Source organism: Chaetomium tenue, assembly GCF_020726465.1.
Source record: "Chaetomium tenue strain MPI-SDFR-AT-0079 chromosome Unknown F5144scaffold_5, whole genome shotgun sequence".
NCBI classification, from domain to species: domain Eukaryota; kingdom Fungi; phylum Ascomycota; class Sordariomycetes; order Sordariales; family Chaetomiaceae; genus Chaetomium; species Chaetomium tenue.
Window position 1 is genome coordinate 1866425 of NW_027117333.1, and position 15738 is coordinate 1882162.

Sequence of the window (15738 nt, forward strand, 5' to 3'; positions counted from 1 at the left end):
CTAGCGGGGGAGGCCCAGACAGGAAATACAGAGAGATGTCTTGGGCCTTTTTAGGGGTTGGGGAGAGCACGGCGCGGAGCGAGAGGGCGGTGGGGGGGGGGGGGGGAGAGAAAGACGGGGACCGGGAGGCCGAGTCGCACACACAGCCCGCTACGCCAGCGGCTACACTCTCGTCTAGACGGCGCCAGTGAGATGAAGAAGAGAGCGGGTTCTTTTTCTCCACGATTCCTCACGGCTCGTTCCCGCCGCCGCGGCACGCACGCACGTACGATGGGATGAGTGCGGTGCGGCAGTTGTGTTGCACCCGGCCGTTCTTGACGGCGGGCAAAACCAGGTGAGAGTGTGGGGAGGGGGGAACAGTCCGGGGTTGGCTGGGCGTGCGGCCAGGCGTGGTGCACCTGGGCGTGTGGTCGGGGGGCGGCTTGCTCAGCAGCGCGGCGGAATTGACGTCAATTCATCTAGATTGCCATCTAATCAATTCATTGGACTTGGGTCGGCCTTGGCATGTCGAAACCGGGAGGTAGGTGGTCGCTCGGGAAGGGTGAGATGTGAGTGTTGCGAAGCGAGCGAGACTGCGCCAGGGGGGTGCTGACTGCAGAGGGGTGGCCAAGGGGGTGGATGCTGGAGGAGAAGCGGGAAGAACGGACGAAGGAAGGAATGGGGATGGGGATGGGATGCCAAATGGAGATAAAGCGGGCGAGCAAGTCGAGAAAAAAGAGAGATGCAGATGAGACGGTCCACTTCACTCTTCTCTGGGCGAGTGGGATTTTGGGATGCTCCTGGCAGGTACGGCCCACCTCCACCTGTCCACCAGCAGCTCAACCGCTCAATCTCGAACTTGGCGGTGGTTCCCGTTCCTTGGGAGTGCTGGGCAGAGCGTGGCGGGCTGCCTCTTCCTGCTTTTCTTTGCTCCTCACAGGGGCAGGGCATGGCAGGCACGACTGGCCGTATTCGGTGCGCAATGCTACCCTCGAGGAAGGGGGGGGGGAATGGGGTCCGTTGGAGTGGCAGGTGGCAAGGTGGCAGGTGCGGTGGCAGGTGGGTTGGCATCCCCCAAAAACACCCAAAACAGGATTATCAGGCTGCTTCAGGTTTAGACAACGGGCAGATGAAGGGGCGGCTTCGCAATAAAGGGCCGTGTTCTCCCCGCGAGGCCCCGGCGTTCTGGTGTGCGGAGAGGGAAAAAAACTCGCGCAGGCCAACATGGGGGGGTTGTGAATTGTGATTGCTGGGTTCGACTGCCGTGTCTCTTTGCCCGCACAGAATTTAGGAAAATAGCCGGGAAGGCGCCCGCCGCCTGTTGGACCGAGGCGCAAACCCAGCTGCCTTACCAAGCAGGGCCGTTTCGCAGGGCCAGGTGAGCACTTTCCAATAAAGCAGCGATCACTCTTCAATTTCCCACCAAGTGTTTCCCGCGCTGCCATATTTCTTCCCAAACAGGTGGTTTACGCGCAGTGCATCTAGTGCATCTATTTGGCAATGGCCGCCCCGGACTGTTGGAGAAGGCCGCCCCGACGAGCAACGAATACCCCCTTTCCCCCCCTGGGCTCTCTGGCTTATCCGTCAGGGTGCCCTAATCCTTTGCGGGATTCGCTTCCGGAAGAAAGGGCAGTCCATCCGGCGGTGCGGAGCGTCGAGGGCGCGGCGAGCCAGGGGGGTCGCCCAACACCTCTCTGCTGAGCTGCTTCTGTTCGGCAACCTGTCAGATCTTTTCCGTCGCCGGGGCAACACGCACTGTGACATTTCCCATTCCAGCTTCAGCTTCGATCGAGGCACCGACGAGCTGGGCCACGAGCTGGGCTGGGTCTGCGCATCTCGCCGTCAAACCCCTGGCGAAATCGAATCCGCCGGGCCGGAGACACTCTACGATGCACCCCCGGAGCGGGAACGTGGGCATCGTGGGAAGCGCGGATGGTGCTCTTATCTCGTTGGCTGCGTGTCGATGCTGCCAAATTTGGAAGCTGCAGACAGGCTAAAAGCCCGGAAGTTGACAAGCAAAAGGCGTCCATTTAGCCTGGGCCGCCTCGCTCCCCTCGCTAGCTTGTAACGGTCTCTTGGCACCCTTGCTTGCTTTGAGCTCTCTTCCCCAGACCAACACCAGCATCCATTCGCACTCTCGGCCTCGGGTCACATTTCGCCGACTTCGGTGCCGTGTTCCGGGCTGAAGCCTGAGGCGCCGCCCTGCCCGATGCAGAGATTAGAGATCACGGAATTCAACGTGGCTGACGAGTTGGGGTTGCTCCCGGGAACGCCCTCCGAATTCTAAATTATATCTAGCTTCCTCCTCGGTGTGGATGCTGAGGGGAGGGATCAATTTGGAGCCTGCAGGTGGTGGCGACCAACGATATTCTCATCCTTCCTGCTTTGCGAATCCGAGGAAAAGTGACTGATCGCAAAGCACCGCCACGAGTGTGCGGATCATGTGTCGAGCATTACCCGCCCGTCGGGATGCGCGCCTGTGGCGTTGGGCGGCGGTAACATTGACGGTGACATCCGGCTTATAGGGCGGTGCACAGTACATGGTCTTGGGGATGCAAGCCACGGCTCGGGAGTGTGCCGGACCCGACCTGAAGGGACGGCCTTAATGATACTGGATGGACCAGGTGCGGTCACGTCACTCTGTGTTCAAGCCAAGGGGGGACATGGATGAGCAATGCTTCCGGAATTACCAGACATCAACCGTCTCCCGTTTCTACCTTTTAGGCCCTGCGATAACGGCTAACGTTACCTCGTGACTAGAAAGCCACGACGAAGTTACATTCAAGCCGCAAAATTCAGCACTGGGGGTTAGGGGAACGGAGACCTAGGTAGGTAATGCAATATGGCTAGGTATGCTTGTATTGACGTACTCGAGTTTCAACCTTTTCCCTAGCTATCTTCTCACGATCCGCCACGCAGTCAGCATGATGCCCTCGATTGGTTCACCATTCAAATATCGTGTTAGGTATTCTGACATCGAAGAGCAGTGCTAGTGGCTCTTGACTGATCGAATCAACTCAAGTAAAATGACAAAAGTAAGGTAGTGTTTCACACCACCTAAATCGTAGGAGGCGGCGAGAGGAGAGACAACGGAGATAGCCTTTCTCTTAAAACAAACACTTTATCGAGATCGCATAGCCATTCGTCCTCTGCCGGCTCGGTTCGCCGACTTATTTGCACCTGCCCGTCGGTATGGGTGGCCGATATCCCTTGCCCGTCGATATAGGGGATGGCAGACAGTCCGGCGGCGTGCAAAGCTCCCCCCATCTGCGCCATGGTGAACCGCATCTGGAGGTCAGGATCCCGTTCCTGCTTCGCGTCCATGATGGCTTTCACCTTTCGGTCGATCTCGGTAATCCTAGACGAGGTGTACGATTGCGTTTCCAAGAGGCGCGCTTTCTCCCGCTGCGCTGCGAAGAGTGACGACCAAGAATCGTCGATAATCACCGGCGTGGGGAGGGTGGAAAGCCGCGCCCATTCGTAAGGGGGGGGGCGTTGCTGTCGTCGTATCGATGTTGATACTGAGGTACGGGCGCCAGCCCCTGGGTCTCTCCGGGAACCATGTACATGTAGACCTCGGGCTTGTCTGGGTCATCGGGGGCGTAATACTGGTTCAACGGGCCCGAAAAGTTGCCCTGTACGACCTCCCACTCACGTCGGTCGACCGAGTACCCGGCAAAGCGGTCCGGTTGATATTCGGTCGGTGGAACGCAGATCCTGTCACACGGTTTCCTCCAGGGAAAGAACATGCCCCGAAAGCGGCACCATCGACATTTCTCAGGCTGCGCGTCTTTCTCTTCCGTGTCCGCGAGCTCAGGTTTGCTCTTTTTCTTCTTCCTCCTATACGCGGGCTTCGGTGTCTGTCCATTGACAGGGTTTGCACTGCGGGAAACAATAATCTTGGTAACCCGTAAGAGTGGCATAGTAACCGTCATCCACGGAAATCGTCGAGAAGCGAGTGGAGGGCGCCGCGGAAATTGCGCTATTTTAGCGGGATTGGTCTGATATTATATGTGCCTTACTCGTGCACCATGTGATATATGACGCTCGATTGTCCCACATGTCGGCATTCGTCATCGTCATAGGGTATACGACTCGCTCTGGCACTAGATACCCCACTGAGTTATCATAGCTAATTGTACCATCCCTCCGTCATCGAGTCCCTCATTAGCTCTATCCATCCTCCTACAGAATCCCTCACCACCCTCTTCCTTCTAACCTTCCTCGGAACCAGTTACCCTGGATCGCTGTCCATAGTTGTGGGATGTTTCCAAATCATGTTGCCTCAACAATAACGATGTTTGCTTTTGCTTACTTACGCTGCTAGAAAAAGGCTCGACCGCCGGCCATGACTGTATCCAAGCGAGACTCGACTCTCTTTCGCCACATTACACACATTCCTCTGATTTCTAACCGCCATCTAATATCTAAAGGCTCATCCTTGACGACATAAACTAGGCGTTTATCAAGTACTCCATATCCTGGCCAAAAGTTTGTCCCAATCGTAGCCAGTGGGGGCTAGATGTCACTCGTCTGTCTCTGATTCATGTGAAGGTAACCTGCTGATAAACGCTCCCAAAATGTGGCAGATTTCTCTGATTCAATCCCTCGCATGCATCTACACGCCCGCTCCACCGCCCCTCCCTCGCCACCCTCCGCACTGACACGGTGACACGTCAAGCTGTTGTACCCGAACCTAAGGTAGTTAATTCCAAGCGTCCCAGCGTCTCTCTGAAGTAGTAGGTTAGCCTAAGTGGGGTTTTGTATACCGTCCCACAAACGGAATCCGATGTCACTCCCGAAAATATATGTCACACGTCTTAACATCGAACGAGGATGTGCCGGTATGCGGTCGGTGCAGGGTAGGCGAGTTGGGAAGTGGTAGGATGCGAGAAAGGAAACGGGAAAACATTAACGGAAGACTGTCTCCTAGAATAAGTACCGGGTGCCTACCCCATGTTCTCTCTTTAGGTAGTTGTAACTTGTTCTTTTACTCTTGGTAATATTTCATTCCGGAAACTAACGATGCGTTAACTGACGAGGTAGAGTCGAGATGGTTACTCTTACCCAAGATCTTATATATATATACAGCCTCGCGCCCTGGTGGGAGGGCGTTATTGCAGGATTCGCGTCGCAACTGTTGTTGCGTAACTGGGATGGCATGGATCGGGCGATACGTCGGTTAAGTAGGTAGGTACCTTCGTGACTGTAGACACACGTAGGCCAACTACACGCACCGCCCTACGGCCGTGGTACCGACGCGCTAATACGCGCGGCCTTCTCCAGTCAGAGGGTTACAGACTCGTCACATCTATCAAAGCGGCCTCACGAGTGCAAAAATAATATCGTAAATTGCATGCCCCCGAACCAGCCCGATGCTCCTTAAAGTTCATCACCTAACCATAATCTAGATAGCTACGTGCTCGTCTTAATAGATCCAGACCACCTGCATGTTGGCCGCCATGTTCACCGCTGTGTGCCTTCCTGCTCCCATTTCCATCCCAACCTATTGCACAGCCTTTCCCCCACCCTCCTGCCACCTCCCGCCAGTGCTATATATACAAGTTCCCGCACGCACACTGTCACCGCCTCCTCACAATTGAAGTTAAACAACGGTTTAGCTCAGCGGCATTGTGAGGAGGTCCGGTTGGACACCAATCGAAAGAGGACCGGTTCGACTCCCCCTCGCGGCGCAAAACTCTACAAAAAAAAGAGTTTTCGTAACCACCAACCTCCATTCGACCGGCGAATGGGGCTTGGTGGTGAGCTTTTTATATTTATTCCAGATTATTTCTTTCGAGTTTTATTTTTGCAATAAACCAGCACCTATCCAGGCCCTTCGAGTGTATGCATGCATTGCCAACCACAGCCGGATTAACTTCAATACAAGACCAATCTCTACAAGCGTATAACCTCTATGAAGTTTTATGTACCGCCGCATAGGCCCTGGAGCTGAGCTATGAGATTGGAATGCTAACTAATGTAATGTTGAAGTTTCTGGGCAGACCGTACCTGTCGAGCCTCCGCCGCCATTCAAACCCTCTGATCAATAAACCTTCGACGGTCCGACCTTGTCTGAAGTCGATGGCTCGCTGAGTGAAAAGCCTCTGCGCCACGTCAAGGCGCGAGCCGCTGCAGAGGTCCCACAACCTCCCACCCTATGCGGCTCGCAGAAATTCTGGGGAGGTCAGCTACTACTCAACTACTAACTAGATCACATGGGAGGCTAAAAGCACGCGGGCTGCGGCTGTACCAGCGCATCCTCTCCGAGATCAGCCCCGCGGGCACCGCCGAACCCGACCGGTATAACGTGTGGCTGAACCCGGATATCGACATGGTCTCTATCGAGGCGAACACGCGGCTCGAGACGCTCAACTCCGAAAGCTGGAGGCTCCTCAGCTAGGTGCTGGAGGGGAATCCCCCAGTTCGAGAGAACCAATAGGAGAGACCGCGGACGCTGGCGGCAAGCACGGCGGGTCTCCGGCTTCGGCGACGGGTGCTGGTACTATCGCAATGTGGCCCAGTTCGATGTTCGATCGCGACGCCTGGCTGATGTCGCCAACGCTAGCGCAACATGTCGAAGAGTATTGAGTCGACGCGGAGGGTTCCGGTTCCGGAGAGGGTTCGGTAGCATACTTGGAGGATCCGGCGGCAGCGTTTGAGTCCCTAACACAAACACTGGTATATCGGAGCTCCAAAAATTCCGAAGAAGATGGTGCTAAAGAGTATTGTGTCTAAAACGTGACGGGGTAAGTAAGTACATGATCGTTAGAAGAGGCCGGAAGCGCACTTACAGTCCTTTCGTGGCCAGTCCGAGGAGGGTGGCCCGGGCAAGAAAACGACACAGGGGTCGTTAGATGTTGCCGATGGGAGAGGTCGCATTGGCGCCATCATCGTTGTATTTCTGTCTCTGAAATGTGAGTCTAAAGCGAGATGATGCGGTTGTGAGAAAGGAGAAGTGAAAACACGAACGGAACATAGATTGCTTACGAATAAATACCAAGAGCCTACCCTATTGTCTACAGTAGTTAGGTAGGTAGTACAGGTTTTCCTTTCGCCTAACAACATTTTGTTTGGAACAAGAAATCGTATGCGAGTAGTCGAGATGATGACTCTAATACTCTTGCCCAACCAAGGTCACATCGTACAGTCCTGTAATACTGGGAAAGTGTTAGCAACAAGCGTTTGCCTTGATGCCCTAGACCAGCCATTATTCTTCGTCAGCTATACGCTTCAGCTTTCTGCGTCCCATACTACCCGTAAGTGATCCTTGCACGGCAGGCATTTCCTTTATTATAGAACCTCGGCCATTAACTGCTCCTGTATTTAGCGATACTGTTTGGAGGGCACAATCCGTTTCATTGGCCGCGATGGAAACCTGAAAGGCATGGGGGGGTCCAACATGGTAACCGGATTGGGCGCCGGAAGTGAAGGAGCCGTCAACGGGTTGTCGTTCCTAACGGTGGTCTTAAGGTCAGTTTCCTGTTCGTCATGCGAGATCGATCCATGATCACTAGCCGACGATATGGACTACCAACATCGAGACGAGCCGCACAAGGTGAAAACATCTGAAAGGATGTTGAAAAAGAAACACCAAGTTCATTCTGTTTTACAATGCATCACTCACTACCAGGGATATGTACCGGGCCGGGGACCCAAGCCCCTTCACTTTCCCATTCCCATCTTCTGCTTCACCTCGCCCATGGTCTCACCGATGGACTCGGTAACGTTCTTGCTCGTCTCCTGTATCTTCTGACCTGCACCTTTGACGGTGCTACCACTGCCCTCGAGGCCGCCCTTACCCTTCGCCCTGTGCACATGCTCAGGCTTGTCCGTAATTGAGTACATGGAGTCGGGGTCATGGAGCTGTAGCGGTCAGCATTTGCAGTCGAAGTAGGAGTATTAGAGTAGTAGCTATCCCGAGAGGCTCAGCGAGTCAGAGCTTACATGGGCGTCCTCCTCGGCCTTGTCGATCAGGTCGTGGCACTCCTCTGCCACCTCGTCGGTGTAGCCCGACTCATGTTTGGGCACTACGTGGTGCGGATGGTGTGGCTTGGGAGCCTTATGAGTCCCAGTGCGCTGTCCTTGCTCCATGATAATTGATGAAGTCTTGACTAATGTTAATGTGGCTAGCAAATTCTGGTGTATGTTAAGTAATGACTTTGGTGGGCGAGAACAGGAGGTAATCCCTCCCTACACAGCTCCCTGGCCCCCTATTAATACCGGTGGCGGCCCCTTTGATCATTTGCGTCACTGTCGTCATACTGACCCCTTAAGTTGGAGAAGCTCGAGATTGCTGGGATACCACTGGCGGATCGTGCCACACCACCACCCCGCACCGTCGATGGACAAAGAACGTCATCTGAAAGGGTTGATCCGTTGCGACCATCCTGGATTTTATGGATATGACGACGGAGAGCGTTGTGACCAGGAGTACCAGGCAACGAACCACAGCAGTGCATGATTGTGGCGGGCACAAAACAGGGCCCAGAACGTGCAATCAAATCCCCCCTCGAGCCCCCCTGCCCCCTTATCCTCATGGCGAGCGCGAGTGGAACTTCCCCGCAACCTTACAAGGGGAGGAGGAGAGGTCCAGGGGTCTAGTAGGGTCCAACTAGATACACAGTGACTTCGAACGAGTGGAAGCGATGGATGCTTAGGTATTTACCTAGCTAGAGTCACCAAATAGCTTTTCAAATGAAGAAATTATACACCACAGCGAACTAAACGTTACACGCGAGGACCATTCTATCCTCCTCGGCACCGACACCCTCACAACCACCGTCTAACCCAACCACCAGCGGCCCTATTCAGCCAGCTAAACCCGATAAAACGACCCAGCACCTCAAACCAGAACGGTCATACCCACAGCCCTGTGGTCAGCAAACCCATCCAGGCTAAAGTGCTGCACCATGACCGCCGAGCCAGGGCCCCCCGAGACATCAACAACGGTGATAGCCGACTGGGTCGTCCCATTGCCCGGAGCGAGCGCATAGACAAAGTTACCCGCAGCCCGGATATCCGTCAAACCCATATCCCCATTGGCCGACAAATCCAGGATCGACACCACCTTCGCATCCGCCACGCTCATCTCCACCAACCGGTTCACGCCAAAGTCCGTCACAAACGCGGTACCCGTCTTGGGCGAGAGCGCCACCCAGCACGTCGCGGCCTGGCCCTCGACCGCGCCCACCGCCACCGTCGCGGCCTCGCCGCTCTGCGGGTCCACGCGCAGCACCGCCGCGCCGAACCCGGCGTCCGTCGCAAACACGTCGTGCGTGCCGGGAACCGGCTGCGACCCGAACAGCACCAGCGTGTCCGCCGGCGTGCTGCGCTGCTCCGTCATGGACACCGACGCTTGCTTGCTGCCCTTCTTGGGCGGCTTCTGCTGTCCGCAGCCGCCGTTACCGCCGCCCCCGGTCGTGGTGACGGGGAAGCTGGAGAAGAAGCCGGTCTTGTTGGTCGGGGGGTCGCCCTTGACGGTGACGAACAGGGCGCTCTCGTCCTCGGAGAAGAAGACGTGGGAGACGGTGTTGGTGGGGCCCACGGGGGGTGTGGTTTGGCCGAGATCGTAGGGGCGCAGGGCGTCCATGGGACCGAGGCCGCGGGACGGGGAGAAGGCGCTGCATGCGATGCCGGCCGTTGCGCCGGAGGCGCCGACGCAGGCGAGCCCGTGCTTGGCTGAGGCGCCGACCGTGTTGGGGAACTCGGCGGGGATGGCCACGGGCTTGCCTACGGCGGTGAGCTTGGTGGGGTCCGAGCGGGAGATGGTTAGCATGCTGAGCGTGTTGGAGCCCGCGTTGACGGCGAAGATGGACTGGGGTTGGTGTTAGTTTATTTTGCGCTGCGAGGAGGCGAGGAGAGTGGGCTTTGGCTTACGTTTCCGGCGATGGTCAGGGAGGACTGGCCGACCAGGGCGTCGGGGGTGGCGGGCTGGTTGTCGGCGTTCAGCGCGATGGACCCGGCTCCGTCCGTGGCGGTCACGGTGCCTGCGGAGAGCTTGCCGTCGGGGCCGATGGGCAGGGCGACAACCGCGTTGCTTTCATCGTTGGTGAGAATGTAGATAGCCTTTCCGACAGGAGCTGGCCCGGCTGGATGACCCCTTGGCGAGACAGCGCTGATAGCCCCGGGGGTCAATGACAGCAGTGCGGCCAAGGGAAGCCACGAACGCGAGATGAAAGGCATCTTGAAAAGTTGAGACTTTGAGTTGTGAAACAATGGAAGTAGTCTGGTTAGGTAGTTTTGTGAGGTCGGGAGAAGTGAGGATGGAGATGAGATGGTAGAGATGAGATGGGTTTGAGGTTCATCCAGAAGAGAGACGGCGTCTCTTATACCTTTGTTGACCAACGTCCATGACAGATCACAGATCCTGAGCGTGGAGACTGTCGCAGTCTTACTATGTTACGAAGATGACACTGCTTGCGATCCTCCGGGCAGGCATGGACCATGATTGATAGTTCTGATTTTGGCTTGTTTGATTACGGATCTACTTACTGGGAAATGACATAGCCATGGCCATGTTCCTCTCGATGCGCCGTCTTGGGAAACATCACCCCTTGTTCAGATGAACTCTAAATCAACCAGGGGTGTCTCAAGCTGCGCCCTGCCAAGCGAATGGTTGCCTGAGCTTGTTTCCATGCTCACTTAATCAGAATTTCCTCTTTCGGACGAGCTTTAGGATTCAGGGGCCCACACACTGACCCGGTTTCTTGGTTACATGCAGTTCCCGTTGGACTCGCTGGTCCGCGGTAGGCCGAAAAGAGTAATTCTGTTGACGTGAACAGAAATACCCTGCAATACCCCGGACGGTCCAACAACCCTGTGCTTGGTACTACCCTCTCCACCTTTTGTTCTCGAGGCCCGGTGTGCTGAGACTCCGTCAGACGTGGCAGAGACGTGTCAAACTCGAGACGTCAACCGTATCGTTGTCCGTTACTTTTTGAAGAATCTTTGGAATCTTCAGAGGCTTTAGAAGTTTTGGTGATTTGACGGTTTGGAATTCAACTTCCCCGTCCAAGTCTTCTCGGTTGTAACCCCCTGGAGAGGCATACTCAACGAAAGCCATGGACGTATTCCGCTTTTTCCGTCCGTCAGGAGGTGCGTTATCAAACTCCCAATTCGAGCGAGCACGTCACAAGTGATCCCATGGAGCCCCACTAAGACCAATGTACTGATCAATATCCCGGGAACCGCAGAGCCCAAGGAGGACCGGATTGGTAAACGACGAGCCCAAGTGAGGCGAGCACAGCAGTACGTGCAACCTACCTTATTTAGCATGGCTTATCAGTCCTGGAAATCTCATAACTTGACCGCTTCCCGCCCGCTCATCGTTGAACCAGGACCTACCGTCTCCGCAAGGACCTGTACACCAAATCCCTCGAGAATGAAATCAGCCGTCTGCGAACCGTCGAGACGGATCTGCTGCGCGAGACTCAGCATCTCAATGGCACCATTCAGACACTCGAGAACCTCCTGGCCGATCGCGGGGTAAACGTCGACCTCCACGTACCGTCCGACTCGGCGAGCGAGGGAAGACCGACATGGCCAAGCACGCCTTTGGCTGCCAACCACTTTATCGCGGAGCAACCCCAGGGTGCCCAACTCGGCGTGCCTCAGGCGCTGCCGGCTGATGATAGAGCCTCTTTCTGGCCGGAGTTATGGCAGGAGCCCCGTCCCACCAACGGCGGCGGCATCTCTCTCGGCTACGCTACCCCCAGTCCGAGCGACCGCCAAGTCGCTGCCGTTCCTGCAGTGCCCAGCTGTGCCCCCAGTTGTGTCCCCAGTCATCATAAACCCCGACACGACGATGTCGATGCGGCGACGACCATGGGGATGGAGTTCGTGCTAGCGCAAGTCCACCCCATCCCCAACCAACCTCACCACCACCACCACCCCATACTAACCCACCCCCCGCCAAACAGCCTCGAAGCGCCCTGCCTCCCGCACCTCCACGGCGACCCCACGAACCCCGACCAGCCCTGCGGCCACGCCCTCACCGTCTCCTCGCAACTCCTCGCCATCTCCTCCCCCACCCAACCCACCTCACCATTACCATCAACAACCCACCCACCACCCCCCTCCCCCCTCTGGCCATCACCACCACCACCGCCACTCTGCCCACCCTCACCACCCTCCCCCAAAACCCTCCACGACGCCTGCGCCAGGACCCCGGCGTCCATCCTCGACCGCCTGCTCACCCTGTCGGCGGGGCTGGATGTGGCGCCGGATGAGGTCACCCCGGTCAGGGCGTGGCAGCGGGTGCGTGCGCTGCCGGGGTTTGAGAGGTTGGGGGGGGAGGGGGTCAGGGTGTTGATGGCGCGGTTGGGGGGGGTGGTTAAATGTCATGGGTGAGTTTTGGGGGGTGTTTGGTGTTTTCTTTTTAGGGGGGGCGGGTTTTCCTTCTTCGGCTTCTTATTTTGGTGATGGGGGATGGGCGGGTTACATTGTGCCCTTTTGAACTCTCGCGCTGTTCGTCGCTAACTGTGGTCGTTGTTTAGGTTCGGTGCTGTGGTCAAGGAAGCCGTTTTTGAGAATCTGATGCGGGAAGTGTTTGCGGAGAGGCGAAGGAAGTTTTGAGAAGTTATGAAGATAACTTCCATCTCGGTGCGGTTGTGGAAAGGCAAGCACTCTGTCATTACCAAGTATTTTTCGTCGCGGTGTTGAAAAGTTTGAGGCCATTCTCAATTCTGATTTTTGACAACTCGAGAGTGTGGGAAAGATTGATTGGTTCAGCGGGAGAAACAAAAGTTGACAGTCAGTTACCTATCCCTTCTCAATCACATGGGAACGGAGCAAGATGCGGAACTCGGTAGGCATTTCTCGGTCAGAATGAAACGAAATAAAATGAAATCTGGATGGTGGTGGCAGAGCCAGGCTTGATGAGGGGGGCTGAGCCACAAGCCGGCTTTCTACGAGGCTCACAAACCGTCGTTTTTTGAACGCTTAACCAAACCTGGGTGTTCACGGCGTTTCCATTGGCCCACTGGCCCATTTGGCGCCCAAAGAACCGCGGCCTGGGCGGCTTGGTTGAATGCCATGCCGCTAAGTTGGGAAAGTGCGGCTGAGACGATGGCACGATACTGGCTCGACCGATGAATGATAAACCGTCAAGTCGCCATATCTCATTCTCCTGAAGTCATATTCATATCATCGTAAACGGAGAACCTTAATAAGTTGTAGGTCACCTTGGCCACCATACGATCCAGATCCCACGAATTCACATCCTTCAGAAGTTCAGGCTCCTTGAACAACCTCGATTTATTTCGCCTTTCTTTTTCATTACTTTGCGTTTTCGCAACATAATCCCCTACAACACCAAAACCAGCCTCAACAAAATTTTACTACACAAATAATGGAGGCACCAACCCCAAAGGCTACCACAGCCCAACCACCTCCCCCGGCTCCCCCGGCGGCAACCGACGCCAACCTCTCCAACGACGGACCACCCTCCTCCACCGAGACCGGCACCGACGTGATTTACTCTCCTCAAGAATACGTCCCCTCGCCAACCCCCTGGGACGTCCTCCTCCTCAACGCCCTCAACAACTTCGTCCACCCCCCAACCCACCACCACGCCAACCCCTCCGACCCAGACGACGTCGCCCCCCTCCCGCTCTACACCCCAACCGAAGAAACAACAACAACCCCCACCACCGCCCTCTTCACCCTCCTCACAACCCACCACCGCACCCTCACCCGCACCCTCCACCTCCCCCTAACCACCCACCCCCACCCCCCACCACACCAACGCCAACAACCCCGCCACCCCTCCCCCTTCCACGACACCCCCGGCCCCATCCCACCACCCCCCCCTACCACTACCACCACCAGCCACCCCACCCCCACCGAAAAACACGCCCTCCAAACCCGCCTCATCGCCGCCTTCTTCCACGCCATCACCCACCACCGCGACCCCTCCCTCGTCGCGCGTTTCGTGCGCGAGGGCATCGTATCCCCCGACGTCCCTGACGCGCGCGGACGCACCCCCCTGGTTGCGGCCGTGGGGGCGGGGAGTGGGGGGGTGGTGTGTGTGTTGGTGGGGTTGGGGGCGCGGGTGGATGGGTGGTCGGGAGAGGAGGTGGTTGGGGGGAGGGGTGTTAGGGGGGTTGTGAAGCGGCGGACGCCGGTGATGCGGACGCCGGTGATGGTGGCGGCGGGGAGGGGGGATTTGGCGTTGGTGAGGTTGTTGGTGGGGGAGTTTGGGGCGGATGATGGGCTGGTGGCGCCGGATGGGCAGATTGCGTTGCGGTTGGCGGCGGATGGCGGGCATAGGGAGGTGGTGGAGTATTTGCCGGTGCGGAGGGGCGGTGCGTGGCGGAGGTGGAGGGTGCATCATGCTGGGGCGGTGGCTAGGGCGAGGAGGGCGGTGGTGAAGGTGGGTGTGTTTGGACTGGTGCTGGTGTGGTATGTGCCCAAGTTCTTTGTGTGGGATGCGCCGAAGCATGTGGTGGTTAAGCCCCTAGGTAAGGGGTGCAAGTATTGCTGGGAGAATAAGCACAAGTTTGGCGGGTGGTGTAAGAGGCAGGCGGTGGAATTCCCGGGTAAGGCGAAGAAGGCGGGCAAGGCGGCCTGGGAGAGCGCGAAGAAGGTGCCGAGGGATATGTGGCGGACCGTCAAGGCGACTCCCGGGGTGGTCAAGAAATTGTTGAAGCGGTTGTGGGAGGTCATGACCAAGATCCCGGCGGCCATGAAGAAGCTTTGCGTGTGGCTGTGGGAGAGCCTGAAGCGGGTTGGCAAAGCGGTTGGAGACATCTTCTTGCGTGTCGTGGCGGTACTGCACACGGCCGTCGCCGCCGTGCTCGACTTCTTCAGGAACATCAAGCTCAAGGATGTGTGGAATGGGGTCTGCGATGTTGCCCAGGCCATCTTCCGTGGTTTGCCGCGTGCGATGTGGAAGGTCGTTTCGTCACTTGGGATTGTCGTGGCCGGCATCATCATCGGAATCTTTGGACTCACGGGGAAGCTCATCGTGTGCCTTTTCGAGGCGTTATGGTATGTTGCAAAGTTCGTTCCGCGGCAGCTCGGGGTTATCATCTCGGGGATATGGGCGTCGATCGCGAAGGGGTATCATGAGATTATGGTCTGGGTCAACCCTAAGCATTAATCTAGTGTGTTCTGTTTCTTTGGGATTCAGGGGGCTGGTGGTTAATACCCATAGACCAGTTGGATCTTGTCGAGCATCTAGTTAGTTGTACTTTACTGCTATAATCATTCCGTCCAAACAAGAAGTCCCGAGTGGGTTGCTGACATCCTCATATTATGGCTTGAGCATACCCCGAGGTACCGGTAGATTCACCGGAGAGAAGTTATGGGACTTATGGCACCTCAATGTGCACGGAGACTGTAACAAACAGATCCAAACGAACTTGAAAATCCACAAACTTGAACCTGGACATGAAGCTGTCCTTTGCCGAAAGTGTTGAGGAAGCGCCGTCCACAATAAGGAGGTCGATGTCCATAAAAGGGCCGAGTAAACTCAGGCATCTCCAGCGGCAGTGGGCATTACTGACTAAAGTCTTTCTGCACCGAATTAAAACGATGCCCTGTATGGGGGTTTCATGGGGATTACACCCTGCCATCTTCCTCACACTCCCGCATTTCAGAATGTGTCAAAGCGAGCGAGGTGCGTAGGGTATTATGCTATATCTCTACAAACCCGCTCGAGGTCAGGCACACCTAACCACCACACGGCAGTCCAGGCCGTGAATATCCCCACCCAGGTTCCTTCCTTGAAGCCCATCCCAATCCCGTTCCTCCAGG

At 56.4% G+C, this 15738-nt stretch overlaps 6 protein-coding genes across 6 annotated transcripts; 3 read left to right on the forward strand and 3 right to left on the reverse strand.

Annotated features, from left to right (window-relative positions):
- Window positions 1-961: 961 nt before the first annotated feature.
- Window positions 962-1976, forward strand: F5144DRAFT_594061 (uncharacterized protein; the record flags this gene model as incomplete). Its single annotated transcript, XM_066790533.1, has 6 exons — window positions 962-994; window positions 1073-1211; window positions 1264-1357; window position 1407; window positions 1465-1568; window positions 1613-1976. The coding sequence occupies 6 exons, from the start codon at window positions 962-964 to the stop codon at window positions 1974-1976; spliced, it is 735 nt and encodes a 244-aa protein (XP_066641330.1).
- Window positions 1977-3036: 1060 nt separating this feature from the next.
- On the reverse strand, window positions 3037-4399 carry F5144DRAFT_549328 (uncharacterized protein; the record flags this gene model as incomplete). Its single annotated transcript, XM_066787571.1, has 6 exons — window positions 3037-3337; window positions 3502-3861; window positions 4002-4085; window positions 4199-4218; window positions 4299-4331; window positions 4376-4399. The coding sequence occupies 6 exons, from the start codon at window positions 4397-4399 to the stop codon at window positions 3037-3039; spliced, it is 822 nt and encodes a 273-aa protein (XP_066641331.1).
- Window positions 4400-7644: 3245 nt separating this feature from the next.
- On the reverse strand, window positions 7645-8073 carry F5144DRAFT_594062 (uncharacterized protein; the record flags this gene model as incomplete). The annotated part of the gene is made up of 2 exons (XM_066790534.1): window positions 7645-7845; window positions 7927-8073. 2 exons carry the CDS (start codon window positions 8071-8073, stop codon window positions 7645-7647), a joined length of 348 nt encoding a protein of 115 aa, XP_066641332.1.
- Window positions 8074-8695: 622 nt separating this feature from the next.
- Window positions 8696-10594, reverse strand: F5144DRAFT_653556 (uncharacterized protein). The gene is made up of 2 exons (XM_066793080.1): window positions 9859-10594; window positions 8696-9796 (listed from the first exon to the last, which is right to left on the reverse strand). The coding sequence occupies exons 1-2, from the start codon at window positions 10162-10164 to the stop codon at window positions 8825-8827; spliced, it is 1278 nt and encodes a 425-aa protein (XP_066641333.1). The 5' UTR covers window positions 10165-10594; the 3' UTR covers window positions 8696-8824.
- A 5-nt stretch (window positions 10595-10599) lies between these two features.
- On the forward strand, window positions 10600-12840 carry F5144DRAFT_631183 (uncharacterized protein). Its single transcript, XM_066792451.1, has 5 exons — window positions 10600-11076; window positions 11175-11229; window positions 11319-11816; window positions 11901-12326; window positions 12477-12840. Exons 1-5 carry the CDS (start codon window positions 11043-11045, stop codon window positions 12553-12555), a joined length of 1092 nt encoding a protein of 363 aa, XP_066641334.1. The 5' UTR covers window positions 10600-11042; the 3' UTR covers window positions 12556-12840.
- A 955-nt stretch (window positions 12841-13795) lies between these two features.
- Window positions 13796-15211, forward strand: F5144DRAFT_577319 (uncharacterized protein). The gene has a single exon (XM_066789199.1). The coding sequence runs from the start codon at window positions 14108-14110 to the stop codon at window positions 15080-15082; it is 975 nt and encodes a 324-aa protein (XP_066641335.1). The 5' UTR covers window positions 13796-14107; the 3' UTR covers window positions 15083-15211.
- The last annotated feature ends 527 nt before the right edge of the window (window positions 15212-15738 follow it).

Bases quoted from the DNA above. Each gene is read 5' to 3' on its own strand.
- F5144DRAFT_653556 (XM_066793080.1), bottom strand. From the start codon at position 10,164: ATGCCTTTCATCTCGCGTTCGTGGCTTCCCTTGGCCGCACTGCTGTCA. The intron at 9,797-9,858 runs GTAAGCCAAAGC...CACCAACCCCAG, and splicing joins CCCTGACCATCGCCGGAAAC to TCCATCTTCGCCGTCAACGC.
- F5144DRAFT_631183 (XM_066792451.1), top strand. From the start codon at position 11,043: ATGGACGTATTCCGCTTTTTCCGTCCGTCAGGAG. The intron at 11,230-11,318 runs GTACGTGCAACC...TCGTTGAACCAG, and splicing joins CAAGTGAGGCGAGCACAGCA to GACCTACCGTCTCCGCAAGG. The intron at 11,817-11,900 runs GTTCGTGCTAGC...CCCGCCAAACAG, and splicing joins GCGACGACCATGGGGATGGA to CCTCGAAGCGCCCTGCCTCC.
- F5144DRAFT_577319 (XM_066789199.1), top strand. From the start codon at position 14,108: ATGCGGACGCCGGTGATGGTGGCGGCGGGGAGGGGGGATTTGGCGTTG.